The sequence below is a fragment of the Mastacembelus armatus genome, chromosome 7, assembly GCF_900324485.2.
Source record: "Mastacembelus armatus chromosome 7, fMasArm1.2, whole genome shotgun sequence".
NCBI classification, from domain to species: Eukaryota; Metazoa; Chordata; class Actinopteri; order Synbranchiformes; family Mastacembelidae; genus Mastacembelus; species Mastacembelus armatus.
The window spans coordinates 19,664,350-19,682,532 of record NC_046639.1 but is presented as its reverse complement, the minus strand read 5'-3'; the positions used below and the strand labels follow the sequence as shown (position 1 = coordinate 19,682,532).

At 41.3% G+C, this 18,183-nt stretch overlaps 1 protein-coding gene across 1 annotated transcript; it reads right to left on the bottom strand.

Annotated features, from left to right (window-relative positions):
- Positions 1-10,916: 10,916 nt before the first annotated feature.
- Positions 10,917-12,136, bottom strand: LOC113145209 (trace amine-associated receptor 13c-like). The gene is made up of 2 exons (XM_026331648.1): positions 11,973-12,136; positions 10,917-11,724 (listed from the first exon to the last, which is right to left on the bottom strand). The coding sequence occupies exons 1-2, from the start codon at positions 12,134-12,136 to the stop codon at positions 10,917-10,919; spliced, it is 972 nt and encodes a 323-aa protein (XP_026187433.1).
- Between the last annotated feature and the right edge of the window lie 6,047 nt (positions 12,137-18,183).

Genomic DNA, 18,183 nt, shown 5'->3' with positions numbered 1-18,183 from the left:
TGGTAGGTATTTGGCTGAAGCTGCCATGGAGGGCAAACTAGTCTTTGACTGTGCTGTTGCTCTGTTTGCTGCTTTAAGCTTGTATGGTAGCATAGTAATTTTAAATACATTATTGTACCGTTTTAGTGTGTACTTAACCAAGTTCTCAGTAAATGCTTGAAACAAGGAATGTGGACTATGAAGTACTTCTTAAAGTATGTGTCAGTGATGTGCTCTGGTGTTTGTATCTAAAATTTGCATTATAATCCTCACAAAAAGTACCCTTAAAGTTTATTTTAAGTAAAGCTCATGTATTATTTTCCAAAAATATACTAAAATCAGTGGAAAAGACATGTTGTGATTATACTGTTCTGCTTTTTATTTTAAAAGTAGACTTTTCTCTGTACCTTAGGTGTAAAGAGTAGAAAACAAAATTTTCTACTGCATATTAAGCTAGTTATCTACTTATTGGCCACTTTTCAGTTCAGGAGGGTATACGTTATAGAATATTACATATAAATGACCTATGAGGAAAAAATACATACAGTGGGTACAGAAAGTATTCAGACCCCTTTAAATTTTTCACTCTTTGTGTCATTGCAGCCATTTGCCAAAATCAAAAAAGTTCATTTTATTTCTCATTAATGTACACTCAGCACCCCATCTTGACAGAAAAAAACTGAAATGTAGAAATTTTTGCAAATTTATTAAAAAAGAAAAACTGAAATATCACATGGTCATAAGTATTCAGACCCTTTGCAGTGACACTCATATTTAACTCACATGCTGTCCATTTCTTCTGATCCTCCTTGAGATGGTTCTGCTCCTTCATTGGAGTCCAGCTGTGTTTAATTAAACTGATTGGACTTGATTAGGAAAGGCACACACCTGTCTATATAAGACCTTACAGCTCACAGTGCATGTCAGAGCAAATGAGAATCATGAGGTCGAAGGAACCGCCCAAGGAGCTCAGAGAGAATTGTGGCAAGGCACAGATCTGGCCAAGGTTACAAAAGAATTTCTGCAGCACTCAAGGTTCCTAAGAGCTCAGTGGCCTCCATAATCCTCAAATGGAAAAAGTTTGGGACGACCAGAACTCTTCCTAGACCTCGCCGTCCAGCCAAACTGAGCAATCGTGGGAGAAGAGCCTTGGTGAGAGAGGTAAAGAAGAACCCAAAGATCACTGTGGCTGAGCTCCAGAGATGCAGTAGGGAGATGGGAGAAAGTTCCACAAAGTCAACTATCACTGCAGCCCTCCACCAGTCAGGGCTTTATGGCAGAGTGGCCCGACGGAAGCTTCTCCTCAGTGCAAGACACATGAAAGCCCGCACAGAGTTTGCCCAAAAACACATGAAGGACTCCCAGACTATGAGAAATATGATTCTCTGGTCTGATGAGACCAAGATTGAACTTTTTGGCGTTAATTCTAAGTGGTATGTGTGGAGAAAACCAGGCACTGCTCATCACCTGCCCAATACAATCCTTACAGTGAAACATGGTGGTGGGAGCATCATGTTGTGGGGGTGTTTTTCAGATGCAGGGGCAGGACAACTGGTTGCAATTGAAAGAAAGATGAATGCGGCCAAGTACAGAGATATCCTGGAAGAAAACCTCTTCCAGAGTGCTCAGGACCTCAGACTGGGCCGAAGGTTCACTTTTCAACAGGACAATGACCCTAAGCACACAGCTAAAATAACAAAGGAGTAGCTTCGGCACAACTCTGTGACTGTTCTTGAGTGGCCCAGCCAGAGCCCTGACCTAAACCCAATTGAGCATCTCTGGAGAGACCTGAAAATGGCTGTCCACCAACGTTCACCATCCAACCTGACAGAACTGGAGAGGATCTGCAAGGAAGAATGGCAGAGGATCCCCAAATCCAGGTGTGAAAAACTTGTTGCATCATTCCCAAGAAGACTCATAGCTGTACTAGCTCAAAAGGGTGCTTCTACTCAATACTGAGCACAGGGTCTGAATACTTATGACCATGTGATATTTCAGTTTTTCTTTTTTAATAAATTTGCAAAAATTTCTACATTTGTTTTTTTTCTGTCAAGATGGGGTGCTGAGTGTACATTAATGAGAAATAAAATGAACTTTTTTGATTTTGGCAAATGGCTGCAATGACACAAAGAGTGAAAAATTTAAAGGGGTCTGAATACTTTCCGTACCCACTGTATATATGTTACTTTGATAGTCACATAACACTGACTCATGAACACATGCATGTGACCCATACATTGTTTGCACTACAATACCATCATGCTGAATTTTCTGTTGGAATTAAAATTATATTAAATATCACACATTTTTTAAAAAATCTTCATGAGAGCAAATTGCAGAAACTGGATCTAAAGACTTAAGATTAGAATGTGTACGTATCATACACATGATTTTATCTTTTCAGCTTATTCAGAATGGAACAGATGTGATCCAACTTGGTCTGATCAGACGTTCTGCCTAAATAAAATTCATTACCAGCTCAAACATTGTGTGTCCCCACTGTATGGGTATTGTTCCTAAATTTAATTATTCAGTCTACTTCAGAGTCATCCATTGCCACCCACTGACTCAGCCTCAGAGAAAACATGCCTCCTTTGCTGCCCTCCAGTGTGGCTCTTGTATGGACATCACCATGGTCTTCCAGAACAATTCAGCCATCCACACCACTCCTGCCCTTAAAAGACCTCCTGTCCATTGTGTCATATCAGTGTGTCTTGATGTTTTGTGTAAAGACACAGACTCAGCTGAGCCAAACCCAGTAGCTGAAATGGATGAGATGGATGTTAGGTACAGCAATGATTTCAGTCCAGAAAATAAGATACTATAAAGTGGCTTAATTTCATGTCATGGAGACTGTGTTGTAGTTTTTACACTGTCTACATAGTTCATAGTGATATACAGTCTGCTACTGATGTCACTCATCTGGATGGTGAAAGTAGCCAAAGATATGTGGACAAGGTCACACTGTTAGAGACAGATGAGAAATATCTTCTGTGTCCTGGCACATTTACAGATAATCTTGTTAGAAATCACCGAGGTTGTTCTGAGCGCACAATACTGACACGAGTGAGATAGAGAACAAATACAATTTATTGAAATTAATGAAGGATGGATCTGGTGGAAGGTCTGGGAATAACACCAACGGGATCTAAGATGAAGCAGACAGTCAGTTAATTCTGAGCATCGTATGAACGGAAAATAAGTGTGTGTTTACTAATTACCTAGACTGCTCCTAGTTTTCTTGGGAGTTAGCAGAATCCAGTGTGGCAGGAACTAAGGCAATCAGAGACACGGGTGCATGGGGAAAACTAAATACTCCTTCACTGCCTTTAGATGGAGTCTTCTTATTTTAGGGTTCTTCGTCGCGACGATCCAGGAAGTTCCCTTATTGTCCTTGATTCCTACTGATAGAAAAACTCAAACTCTTTTAGGTCCGAACAGAAAAAGCTTCCTCACACTCCAGAAAGCAACTCCACCGTCAAAAGTCACATTGATTGTCAGTTACAAACTTAGGTTCATCAATACCAGTTATTTGTGGAAGCGCTTAAGAGCTAGGTCTCCTCTTCCGTGTTCACTTAGGGGAAGACTTGATATTCGGTTACTTATCTCCTTCTCCGGTCAGGTAAAGGGATCCAGAGGTTCGCCGTAGTGATCCGTACGAACCCAGGCGAGGCAGTTCCTCTTCGTTTACACGGTACACACAAGTCAAAGGCAAATCTCCAGAAGGCAATGAAGTAACAGTTAAGTGTCCACACGAGGTTTAACCACAATCTGGCAAGGAGCACTGTGTCCTGATCTGCTTTAAAAGCTGCAGCGGGCAGGTGCAGTGAATTAAACTAATTGCTCCAGAATAGTAGACAGTCTAAGTCAGCAGGGGGCAGTGTTGGGCAAGCCACCTCCCGGAATCCTGACAAATCTGAAATGTGATCTGACACATTTATGGATCAAAGTCTACAATGACTTATGTTTTTTCATTTCTCAGCTTGAACTTAATGTTACATTGTTACATCTGATAATTTTGTTAGCTGTATTTAACTTAAGGCTCACTCCAGGAGAAAGGTTATCTAAAGCATTTTCAGTATTTATAGAAACCATTACAAGACAAAGTATGAATTTGAAGCCAAGAAATATGTCACAAAAGGAGAATACGTTTTTAAGATCAGAATTTATTGACATTGGGATATTGGAAATTAATTTAAAGTAATAAAAATACATTTAATGTCATTGTGATCATGACAGATGTTAAGAAACATCTGTGAATATTACAGAATATATAACTCAAGTACTATGTTTGATTTACTATATGTGATATAAGCAGTGACAACAGGAAATATTGTGACTATATTTTAAAGCTTTAAAAGAAAACAAACATTTTAATTAACTAATTAACAATTAACATTTCTGAATTTATCCAGACTGTTTCTAGTCCAGTCTGATTCTGCAACAGTAAAGTAAAAACTCATTTTTTTCCTCTCTACAGCACGTTGATCATACAGGAGTTAGACTGCAGGATTTCAAGGGTAACAATGAGTTTAACTGATTTTCTAAACCAGGGATACAAAAAGGCGTAAATTATAGGGTTTAGAGAGGAGTTAAACACTAATAGAAAAAATATGAAAACATTAGTTGAAGATCCGATTGATAGTTCATATCCAGACAGAGTGACACAGTAAGATGGAATGTAACACATGAGAAACACAGCAACAACAACACCAAGATTCCTGGCTGCTTTCATCTCTGATTTCTTAACAGTTACAGTCACTGAACGCTGCAGTGTGACAGCTGCAATGTGGGAGCGCATGGCACGAGCCTGAGACACAGCCACCACAAACACTCTCATATACAGAATGATGATGGCAGTGATTGGAATGATAAAGCTCAGCACAAGGTCAGCAGCTCCGATTATATTAATCACACATTCTCCATAACAGGAGTTATACCTGCCTGGTTGTATCAGGTTATCCTGTAAAAACAGAAAACTGCAGAAAACAGAGTAAATCCAACACAGGACAACACAGATCTGAACTCTGTTTAGAGTGATTCTGGTGGAGTAGTGCAGAGGGTCACAGATAGCCACATAACGGTCGACTGATATGAGCACCATGTTTACTACTGAGGCATAGACAATGATAAAAGGTAAAAAGTTATATAACACACACACCAGGTCACCCAGGAACCAACATGGTTCTATTAAGAGGATATGAAACGGTGTCACAAAGAGACCTACGAGGAAGTCAGAGACAGCCAGAGAGAAGAGGAGGAGGTTGGTGGGGGTGTGGAGCTGCCTGGAGTGAGAGAAAATCATCACAGTGAATATTACAAACAGCCACAGCATTATTACCAATAGAAGCAGTTGTTTTCTAAAAGCAGTAATGACACTTCAAACTACAGAGTATCTAAACAGTAAATGTTATAAGCACTGATTATGAACCAAAGTCTCATCAAACCATCAGGATGTCATGCTCAGAGGTCACTGATTTCAATCAATCTCACTACAACAACATATTATTAATGCTAAGACATTTATCTGTGCCTGAAGTGGGAGATGGAGATGATGACCAGCACATTCAGAACCACAGTCAGCAAAGAGAAGGAGCACAGCACAATGTAAACCACCATTGTCTCAGAGTGAGGACGTTTGTACTTTTTGCAAGACACATTGAGGAGTTGTGGAAAACAGAGTTCAGCTTCCTCCATCATCAGAGAGAGGAGGAGAGGGGAAGCTGCTGAGCACTCACAGCTTTCTGAGCAAAGTTCTGTGTCATACAGTTGGTTTATCTCTCTCATCATCCTCCTCCTCCCTCCCCTCCAGTCTCTCAGTCTCTCTCCTGGATACTGATCTTCCTCCTCCCTCAAACAATGCATCATACTCTAACATCTGCATCTTCATCAGTCTGAAACCTTTTTTTTCTCTCTGGTGTAACAGGTTATTTTTGACAGATAAAGGGACTCTAGTGACAGCAGCATCATTTAGGGCCTTGGAGAAACAACATCAAAAACGAAGTTTGAGATATTCTTAAAAAAAAGACTCAGAGGACAAACTTCAGAGTTTAAATCTAATTTTCTTGTACAAGGAGTAACATCCACGAAACACACTGATTCCAGAGTGAAGAGTCACTGATTAGGCACTGCCAGGCTAAACATTACATATCTCAGCACATACAATTGCTGAGCTATAAAACAACCATTTGCCAGACACAGTATCGAGTTAAACAGGTTTTAACCATTTTTCAGGGTTAGATGGTGAGAAGCTGCCTGCAGCAGTGGGCTCAGAAATCACATAATTACAGGATGAACACTTATGAAGAAAATAAGTCGATGATTATATGTAAGCAATTATTACAATTTTTTTTGCTAACAAGTATTCATGGTTATCATATTGAAACAGTTTTTGCTATGGTCACCCATTGACACTATGGAGCACCCCAACAACCTTTCCATGGATCTTTTTCCCAGGGCCTTACCTATAATAATGTAGATAGTGTACAATGGCAACTTTAACTACAAAAGGCTTTCACATTTACTATTCATTTGAGCCATTCATAAGATTTAAAAGTAACAGTAAATATTAAAAGAGATAACAGATACAAAAACAAAACCAGGAAGACCATAACTCAACCAGGTCTAATTAGCACATGTAGGATACATGTGTGTGAATGGATTTTGCAAATGTACTTTCCACATGTGTAATATTTGTACTGCAGTCCTCTTTTAGAGGTAGAACTGGTATCTTCTCCTTTTGTCTGACCCCAGTGCAGCCTGAGCCCACCCCAGGATAATCTGTAAATACACAATTCTGTAAAATACAAATTCTAGTTAGATTTAGACAAATCAGTATGTGATTTGCTGTGAGACATAATAACGTCTGATTGAGCAAAGTGGGGACAGTGACAGTCAGGTTTGATGCGAGCATTGTCAGGGGTTTGTTAACTTCTTCATTTCCTTTTGGCTGCTCCCTTCAGGCATCTCCACAGCGAATCATCTGCCTCCATTCAACCCTATCCTCTGTATCCTCCTCACCAACACCAACTATCCTCATGTCCTCCTTTACCTACTCCAAGAAGCATCCAAGGTCTTCCTCTAGGCCTCCTTCCTGGCAGCTCTAACCTCAGCATCTTTTTACCAATGTATTCACTGTCCCTCCTCTGAACATGTCCAAACCATCTCAATCTGGCTTCCCTGGCTTTTTCTCCAAAACATCGAACATGAGCTGTCCCTCTGATGTCCTCATTCCTGATCCTATCCATCCTCCTCACTCCCAGAGAGAACCTCAACATCTTCAGCTCTGCTACCTCCAGCTCTGCCTCCTGTCTTTTTATCAGTGCCACTGTCTCTAAACCAGACAACATTGCTGGTCTCACCACTGTCTTGTCCACCTTTCCTTTCATTCTTGCTGACACTCTTTTGTCACACCAGACACTTTCCTCCACCCGTTCCAAGCTGCTTGCACACGTCTCTTCACTTCTTTTCCACACTCTCCATTGCTCTGGACTGTTGACCCTAGGTACTTAAAATCCTCCACCTTCTTCACCTCTGCTCCCTGTAACCTCACCGTTCTACTTGAGTCCCTCTCATTTACACACATGTACTCTGTTTGACTGCGGCTAACCTTCATTCCTCTCCTTTCCAGAGCAAACCTCCACCTCTCTAGGTTTTCCTCCACCTGTTCCCTCCCTCTCACTAAAGATGACAATGTCATCTGCAAACATCATGGTCCACAGAGATTCCTGTCTAACCTCATCTGTCAGCCTGTCCATCACCACAGCAAACAAGAAGGGGCTCAAAGCCGATCCTTGGTGCAGTCCCACCTCCACCTTGAACTCCTCTGTCACCCCTACAGCACACCTCACCACTGTCTTACAGCTCTCATACATGTCCTGCACTACTCGAACATACTTCTCTGCCACTCCAGACTTCCTCATACAAAACCACAGCTCCTCTCTCAGCACCGTCATACGCTTTTTCCAAACCTACAAAGACACAATGCAGATCCTTCTGGCCTTCTCTGTATTTCTCCATCAGCATTCTCAAAGCAAATATTGCATCTGTGGTTCTCTTTCACAAATGCTCACTTCTGACCTCAGCCTAGCCTCCACTACTCTTTCCCATAACTTCATTGTGTGACTCGTCAGCTTTATTCCTCAGTAGTTTCCACAACTCTGCACATCTCCCTTGTTCTTAAAAATAGGCACCAGTACACTTCTCCATTCCTCAGGCATCCTCTCACTCTCCAAGATCTTGTTAAGTAGCCCAGTCAAAAACTCTACTGCCACCTCTCCTAAATACTTCCATACCTCCACAGGTATGTCGTCAGGACCAACTGCCTTTCCACTCTTTGCTACTTCCTGATCCACAACAGTCACCTCTTCTAATCTGTGCTCTCTAACATTTTCCTCGTTCATCAACTCTTCAGAGTATTCCTTCCATCTTTCCATCACACTTGTGGCACCTGTCAACACATTTCCATCCCTGTCCTTGATCACCCTAACCTGCTGCACATCCTTCCCATCTCTGTCTCTCTGCCTCGCCAACCTGTACAAATCCACCTCTCCCTCCTTAGTGTCCAACCTATGATATAAATCCTCATATGCCCTTTGTTTGGCCTTTGCCACCTCTACCTTCACGTTACGTTGCATCTCCCTGTACTCCTGTCTGTTCTCTTCTGTCCTCTGTGTCCCACTTCTTCTTAGCTAACCTTTTCCTCTTAACACACTTCTGAGCTTCTTCATTCCATCCCCAAGCCTCCCAAGTTTCCTTATCTGCTTTCCTCTTTCCAGATGACACACCAAGTACCCTCCTACCTGTCTCCCTGATCACTTTAGCTGTAGCTGTTCAGTCATCTGGAAGAACCTCCTGACCTCCCAGAGCCTGTTTCAGCTCCTCCCTGAAAGCCACACTTTTTCAACTTCCACCACTTGGTCCTCTGCTCTGCCCTTGTCCTCTTCATCTTCCTCACCACCAGAGTCATCCTACACACCACCATCCTATACTGTCTGGCTACACTCTCCCCAGCTACTACTTTGCAGTCACTGATCTCTTTCAGGTTGAAACGTCTGCACAACAAGATGTTTGATTTAGGGGCAGCATGGTGGCTGAGTGGTTAGCACTGTTGCCTCACAACAAGAAGGTCATGGGTTCGCAACCAGGCCTTTCTGTGTGGAGTTTGCATGTTCTCCCTGTGCTTGTGTGGGTTTACTCTGGGTACTCTGGTTTCCTCCCACAGTCCCAAAAACATTCAGGTTGATTGGTGAATCTAAATTGCCCACACACTTGTGTGTGTGGGTTTTTTCTGTCTATATGTGACCCTGCGATGGAATGGTCACCTGTCCAGGGTGTACCCCTGCCTTTCACCCGAGAGCGAGCTGGGATAGGCTCAGCAGATCCCCGTGACCCTGGTTCAGGACAAAGTGGATATAGAAGATGGATGCATGTTTGATTTAGCTTATATTTTACATCGGATGCCAATGCATTGTTAATGTAATGGATAAAAATGCGTCCAGGGATCGGGTCGTTGAGGTCCCGGCCTTTGACCACTTTAAGCACTGGCCCCTTATGGATGCTCCTGCAGGTGGCAGGCCCACAGAGGGGCGGCCATATGTCGCTTCTTTGGGCTTCGCTTGTCTAGGCCCCATGGGGGGAGACCCATGGAAAACCCATTCACCACTCCCCTCCGCCACATTATGAAATTTACCACAACTTCATCCAGGTGGTGTCCAAGGTCGGTTCTGATGTCCTTATACCTAGTCCATTAATGTGGACTGTCTTATGATTTGTGCTGCGCCTCTATGAGCTACATGTTCTTTGCCTTCTCTGACTTCAACTTATCTCTGATCAGATCTTAATTTCTGTTTTTTATTTAGTACATAATTTATCTTGCCCAGTTATATTTATGAAGTGAAAATTTGATTTTACAATTATTTTGCACCCTGTTTAATTGTCACAATATTGTGTTATATTATGATCTGTCTCAAACTGCTGCATATTCACAATTACTCCGTTTTCTGTATTTTTTAATTTTTCACCTTGACATTAATGTTACATCTGATATTTTTATTAGTTGGGATTAACTTAGCAGTTCTCTTATTCCAACAAATGACTTACCAAAGTCCATCCATTATCTATACCCGCTTATTCCTTAACCAGGGTCACAGGGATCTGCTGGAGCCTTTCCCAGCTCTCTTTCAGGTGGAAAGCAGGGGTACACCCTGGACAGGTCACCAGTCCATCACAGGGACACATAGAGACAAATAACCACACACACTCACACTCACCCCTATGGGCAATTTAGAGTCACCAATTAACCTGACAAACATGTTTTTGGATTGTGGGAGGAAACCAGAGTATCTGGAGTAAACCCACACAATCAGGGGGTGAACATGTAAACCCAGGACCTTCTTGCTGTGAGGCAACAGTGCTAACCACTCAGTCACTGTGCTGCCCACAGTTACCAAAGTCATTTTCAGTATTTATAGAAACTATAACATGACATGAAGCCAAGTGACTGATCATCTCTGCTGGTTATAAATGAAAAAAAATTGAAGAGTTATCACACAAAGGAGAGTAAATCGTTTTTTTATATTGATTTACATATGAACATTGGAAATTTATTTAAAGAAAATTTAAATAAATAAGTGTTTAGTTTCGTTGTGCTTATGACAGATGTTATAGTAAGAAAGAGCGAGATTACGGGACATATAACTGAAAACTAGACTACATTTGATTTGCAACATGTTACAATGGAGTAAATATTGTAACTATATGTTCTATGTGATCACAACATTAAGAGAAAAGAAGTAAAGAATTTAATGCCTAATTAAGATAATTATTTATGAGTTTGTCCAGACTCATGTCTATGATTTAGCAACAACAATTAAAAATGTTTTGTTCCTTCATAGAAAAGCTCATGTGTCTCTTTTCAGTCACTCCACAGTTTCTCTCTACAGCACATTGATCATACAGGAGTTAGGCTGCAGGATTTCAAGGGTAACAATGAGTTTAACTGATTTTCTAAACCAGGGATACAAAAAGGCATAAATCACAGGGTTTAGGTAGGAATTAAAGTATACTAAATAAACCAGAAAGATAGTTGAAGAACTGATTGTGAGTTCATAGCCAGATAGAGAGAGACAATAATATGGACAGTAACACATGAGAAACACGGCAACCACAACACCAAGATTCCTGGCTGCTTTCATCTCTGATTTCTTAACAGTTACAGTCACTGAACACTGCAGTGTGACAGCTGCAATGTGGGAGCGCATGGCACGAGCCTGAGACACAGCCACCACAAACACTCTCACATACAGAATGATGATGGTACTAACAGGAATGATAAAGACTAAAACAATGTCAACAGCTCCTATTACATAGATCACACATTCTCCATAACAGGAGTTATACCTGCCTGGTTGTTTCAGGTTATCATGTAAAATCAGAAAGGTGTAGAAAACACAGTAAATCCAACACAGGACAACACAGATCTGAACTCTGTTTAGAGTGATTCTGGTGGGGTAGTGCAGAGGGTCACAGATAGCCACATAACGGTCGACTGATATGAGCACCATGTTTACTACTGAGGCATAGACAGTGATAAAAGGTAACAAATAAAACAGAACACAGACCAGGTCACCCAGGAACCAACACGGTTCTGTTAAGAGGATATGAAACGGCATCACAAGGAGACCAACAAGGAAGTCAGAGACAGCCAGAGAGAAGAGGAGGAGGTTGGTGGGGGTGTGGAGCTGCCTGGAGTGAGAGAAAATCATCACAGTGAATATTCCAAACAGCCACAGCATTATTACCAATAGAAGCAGTTGTTTTCTAAAAGCAGTAATGACACTTCAAACTACAGAGTATCTAAACAGTAAATATTATAAGCACTGATTATGAACCAAAGTCTCATCAAACCATCAGGATGTCATGCTCAGAGGTCACTGATTTCAATCAATCTCACTACAACAACATATTATCAATGCTAAGACATTTATCTGTGCCTGAAGTGGGAGATGGAGATGATGACCAGCACATTCAGAACCACAGTCAGCAAAGAGATGAAGGACAGCACAATGTAAATGAACAGTGTCTCAGAGTGAGGACGTTTGTACTTTTTGCAAGACACATTGAGGAGATGTGGAAAACAGAGTTCAGTTTCCTCCATCATCAGAGAGAGAGGAGGAGAGGGGAAGCTGCTGAGCACTCACAGCTTTCTGAGCAAAGTTCTGTGTCATACAGTTGATTTATCTCTCTCATCATCATCATCCTCCCTCCCCTCCAGTCTCAGTCTCTCCTGGATACCAATCTCCCGCCTCCCTCAAACAATGCATCATACTCTAACATCTGCATCTTCATCATTCCCTGAAACCTTTTTTTCTCTCTGGTGCAACAGGTTAATTTTGACTGATGGAGGGAGTCTAGTAACTACAACATCAGTTATGGTTTTGGATGTTAGGATCCTGGTTTTTGGACTTCCTGCCCTGGACTTTTATTTTGAAATTTACTTCCTGTAGTTTTTGCTACTTGGTTTGAGTATCCTGATTCTTTTCATCTGTACGTGCAATGTGCCTAGTAATCACCAGGATCATTTTCACCTGTAGCTTGCTGCATAAAAGCAGAGCTGCAGCCTCATGCTTTTTCCAGATTGTGGGATGTTATTTCATGATAGTCACCATCCAGCCCTGCCTGACATGATTCTGCCTGACCAATGTTTGATACCTGATGGTCTTACTTCCGCCTGGAAATGTCTCCATTATTGAATGTTGAAAAGTTATCTTGCTTATCTGATTCCTAAAAACCTGACCCGTGAATTCCTTACTGGTTCCTGGAAGCCGTGGACACCTGTAGGCCAAACTTGTTTTTCCCAATAGCCAAACTTGACTCTTGAATGTCGTACCCGTTCCATGTAGGTCAAACCTGTTTCCTGAAGGCTCAACCTGTTACTTCAGAGGTCACCTGACTCATGAAGGCAGTATCTGACTCCTGAGGACCTAACCTGATTCAGGAGGTCCTACTTAACTTATGAGGACATAACTTGATTCCTGAGAACCTAAACTGACCCTGCAGGCCACACCAGACTCCTAAGGACCAACCTGACTCCTGATGTTAAGACCTGTGGCTTTATAGCCTTACTGGAATCCAAGCAAGGGTGTTCTTTCTGTCTGATCTTCTTTCTGGACCCGAATTCTCCCTGCTACTAATTACCTGTACCTGGAGCTCCGATGGATCCTTATGTTAATGTGACTCTACTGCCTAAAACCTTACTCTGCCTGACCAGATTTATTCTACCTGCTTATCTCATGGACCAGAGTTAAGTGTATGAATTCTGTTTTGCAGACTTAAGCCAAGAAGTGTTGCCAAGCCATTGAAGATATTAGTTGATGTGGGTTATATGAACTGTTATTTCGTTGTGTTTTTGGACATTTGAATTTTCATATATGAGGCTTGTGCAGTGAAAAAATATTTATTTTGAGAAAGGGACTGTTGTGTCTTTGTTTTCATATCTAAAATCCTAACATTGGAGAAATAACATCAAACACAAAGTTTGTTTGAGAAAAACCCCATTATGTAACATCTGAATAAATGGTAACGTTCACATGAAACTTTACTTTGTGCATCCCATTTCATTCAATTTAAATCGCAGTATTTTTGGACTAAAATGAGCCAAATGTGCAATTTGAAATTAATGACATGTCACTACATACCCAGTAATGTGGATATTTTAGCATCTGTCAGCTCATTTAGGTGTTAAAATCCTCAACTCTAATCATTTAGTGCAGTCCATTGCATTTCCAGCAGTAGCAGCAGGTGTTTTCAGTACAATAAACTAATAGTATTCATGGAGAACATACTGGAACAGTTTTGTAGGTTTTGCTATGTGCAGGACTGCAGTCCTCATTTGGGGGTGCAGAATTGATAATTACTTTTATTTCACTCGTCTGCATCCTGAGGTGAATCAGGACATAATTGAATTATATATGAAAAACATAGAAATTATCCAGATTACTAAATTTGGGACTGAGCAACAAGTAGCCTTTCTGAATACTGAGTTTTCAGTGTCCTTCCACCTAAGAAACACAACACAGAGCATCAGGTGATGTAGTAAGGCTCCAGAGTGGACACACAGATGGTGTGTTACACAAGATGTATAGGATGATTTTTTTCAATGGCTGTTGTGATGAACATGTAGAATGTTGATGTCCTGGGCATGAACATCTTCATGTCCTGTGGCCCTGGTGACATTTTGTGTTGCCACCCTGCTCTGTTGTCATATAGAGACATGGACCATGTTATTTTTACTGTCATCTTGTTCATTTCATTCATATTTCTTGTTCATCTAAAGATGCTGCATCATGGTCTGTGTCAGATTTTTCCCAATTTTCTCCTTCAGATACCTCCTCCTCCTCAATCATTATTTTCATGTCCCTTATGGACTTCTGATAAAATCTGATCTAGGACCTGCTGGGCACAGAAATGTGTGAACTCATGGATTCAGCAAAGACAGAGCTGGGCCTATACTGTCAACTGCAGCACTTTTAGCTTCAACAGCATTTCCATCAGGAAACAATGTTTTCAAGAAAAAAATATTTTATTTGAAATTGTTTTTTTGTCTGTGAACCCGAGTTACATGTGAGGTAGTGGAGCATGAACACTCCACATCAAAAGAAAGTTTTTGTTTTGTCTGAGTTTATTCAGTAGCAGACACAATCTCAATTTTTCATTTTGTGTGTGTGTATACAAATACTAAAGTTTAAAAGTTCCATACACACACACACAGACCCACTACTCCTGTGTGCTCCTCAGGTGGAGACATTTTTCATACCAGCTTGCATTAGTGTCAGGTGATGTCTCCAGTGAACTGCTCCAATCAGAGGTGTTAATAAACCAACTCACACATGATGCAGCCTCCTCACATCAACACATGATGCAATCATTGCCAAAAGGCTCAAAGAAAGGATCAAATGAACTGACATGTTGTACATGTAACTGAACATCAGATAAGACAAACTGAACTGAACCTCAGGATTTTTAATGTATTTTAGATAATTTTAGATGTTTAGAATTAGATCAAATTCTATTATCTAAAAATTAAAAACAGCCCAAACAAAATATAACCCATCCATTATCAATACTTGCTTATTTCTAACCAGAGTCACAAGGATCTCCTGGAGCCTATCCCAGCTCGCAAAGGTGCTAACCATCGTAACCAAAATATAACCAAAATATAAAAACTGTGCGATTTAAAAATCCAAATGTACAGATGGCTTGGCACTCATAAAGATATATACGGTTTTCTGACTGTGTTTTCTTTAAAAACAATTGCATTTGTATTTGAGCCTCCATCCTGAAAATGAAATGATTGTGCTGCCAGTCTGTGTAAATGTGGTCAGTGAACTGTAGCAGGATGTGAAAGTGAAACTTCAGTGAAAACTAATTACATATCTATTGAAGGAGACCCCAGTTCCTCTGGACAAACTCATCTTGTGCTGCTGATTGTGTTTCTTGTTCTTAACCTGCTGATTATTCTTTAGTCCCTTCTGTTCATTGCTGCCCTCTTCTGGTCATTAGATCTTGATTCTTCTCACTCCTGCTTTATATTCTGTAATATAGTCCAGCACTGTGCAGATATTCCAGCAGCTTCTCAAATTTTCCCCAAATGTTCAGATTAAGTAAATTATGGAAATTGTATTGGAGGGTTTCACTTGGTGCAAGTTACTGAATGATTGCAGTGAGTGGATTGATCACAGGTGTGTGTAGGTGCAGTCTCCACTCTATAGGCTGTTGAGGATCACATGTGACAGACACTGTCAGTATCTGTTTTCCTGTGTCTCCTCTGTGCAGGCCCAGGTCTGTGTCAGACACCACTGCCTTAAATTGACTTTACAATGAGCTGAAGTGAGTGTTCCAGCTGGATGAGGGGGGCCACATGATGAGTCTGAGCGCTGTGCTCTGAGGGGACTGAGAAGCAGGCAACAGGTGGTGTGACAGACCTGTGGTTCACTGACTTTATTCTTGGACTCAGTGTGAGTGTTGGACCACCTCCTGCTCCTGTTTTAATCTGACATTTCCCTCGACTTCAGATATTTGTAGGCAGTCAGACATATAACTTGATGTTGTGGTGGGTCTTACATCAAGAGACTGGTCTGTCTTTAAACTACATTATTTTGATGTATATTTTCTCTGCTCTGTAACAGGCCTGGTTGGTTGGTTTGAGGGGGTCAGCTGGTGTTTGTCTAACGGGGCTGTGGAATCAAGATGGTGACCCAGCTACAGGTGAGATAACCCAGGATGGACCTGTGCTTCTGTGACACCTGCCTTCAGTCAACGGACACATCAGCTCACTTGGATCATGGTAGGAATAATTCATTATTTTTTCAGTATGTCTGCACATGTAGCTGATTATTAAAGGCTGTTAAGACACGCACGCACGCACGTGCACACACACACACACACACACACACACACACACACACACACACACACACACACACCCCCCAGGGAAAGTTCACCGGTCAAGGAATATGTAGTTTTGTTTCTGGTGATGATTTGGTTTATAGTTTTATTGAAATATATGTGTGGGTTTATGTGGCTGTCAAAACGGATGTGTTTGAAGTAAGAAACATCTGCATATTTGTCTATGGGTTTGCATAAATGAATATCTTTTATACAACAGTGTTAAACGCTAAAATCAGCTGGAATGTGATTAGCTCTGTCCATTGTCTAATCCATGTTTCTGACTATAGACGTCAACAAACAATTTTCTGAATTAATGTAGTCTAGTAATTTTGACTAGAATTTGAAATGAATAAATACTACGTTTCCCATGAGCCTCAGGGACTGTGGGGGTGTTCTTGGGGCTGTGCTTGTCCTCCAGGTGTCTGTGTATGTGCAACAGATTTTAGGTTATTTCTCTTAGGTACTATATTAAGATATATAAAACATATTTGAAGTGGGCAGAGATGATTAATAACTCTGACAGTTGATGTTTGTGCAGTTCTCATTCATGCTGGTCTCAACCAGGTGTCCAGGTAAAGAGATCTGAAGCCACTTCATGGTTGGCTCAATGCAGCTGCAGCTGAAAAACACCCCCACAACATGATGCTCCCACCACCATGTTTCACTGTAGGGATTGTATTGGGCAGGTGATGAGCAGTGCCTGGTTTTCTCCACACATACTGCTTAGAATTAACACCAAAAAGTTCAATCTTGGTCTCATCAGACCAGAGAAGCTTATTTCTCATAGTCTGGGAGTCCTTCATGTGTTTTTTGGCAAACTCTATGCAGGCTTTCATGTGTCTTGCACTGAGGAGAGGCTTCCGTCGGGCCACTCTGCCATGAAGCCCCGACTGGTGGAGGGCTGCAGTGATAGTTGACTTTGTGGAACTTTCTCCCATCTCCCTACTGCATCTCTGGAGCTCAGCCACAGTGATCTTTGGGTTCTTCTTTACCTCTCTCACCAAGGCTCTTCTCCCACGATTGCTCAGTTTGGCTGGAAGGCCAGGTCTAGGAAGAGTTCTGGTCGTCCCAAACTTTTTCCATTTGAGGATTATGGAGGCCACTGTGCTCTTAGGAACCTTGAGTGCTGCAGAAATTCTTTTGTAACCTTGGCCAGATCTGTGCCTTGCCACAATTCTGTCTCTGAGCTCCTTGGGCAGTTCCTTCAACCTCATGATTCTCATTTGCTCTGACACTGCACTGTGAGCTGTAAGGTCTTATATAGACAGGTGTGTGCCTTTCCTAATCAAGTCCAATCAGTTTAATTAAACACAGCTGGACTCCAATGAAGGAGCAGAACCATCTCAAGGAGGATCAGAAGAAATGGACAGCATGTGAGTTAAATATGAGTGTTACTGCAAAGGGTCTGAATACTTATGACCATGTGATATTTCAGTTTTTCTTTTTTAATAAATTTGCAAAAATTTCTACATTTCTGTTTTTTTTTCTGTCAAGATGGGGTGCTGAGTGTACATTAATGAGAAATAAAATGAACTTTTTTGATTTTGGCAAAGGGCTGCAATGACACAAAGAGTGAAAACTTTAAAGGGGTCTGTATACTTTCCATACCCACTGTACTGTATGTTCATTCTAATTTTGTCACACTAACTCTACTAAACATAATAAAACACAAATATGTGAACTGGGGTTCATTCAGATCCATGAAACTACATTTTCCCCTAATTTATAAACAGCTGCTCACTCACGCAAGGGGCG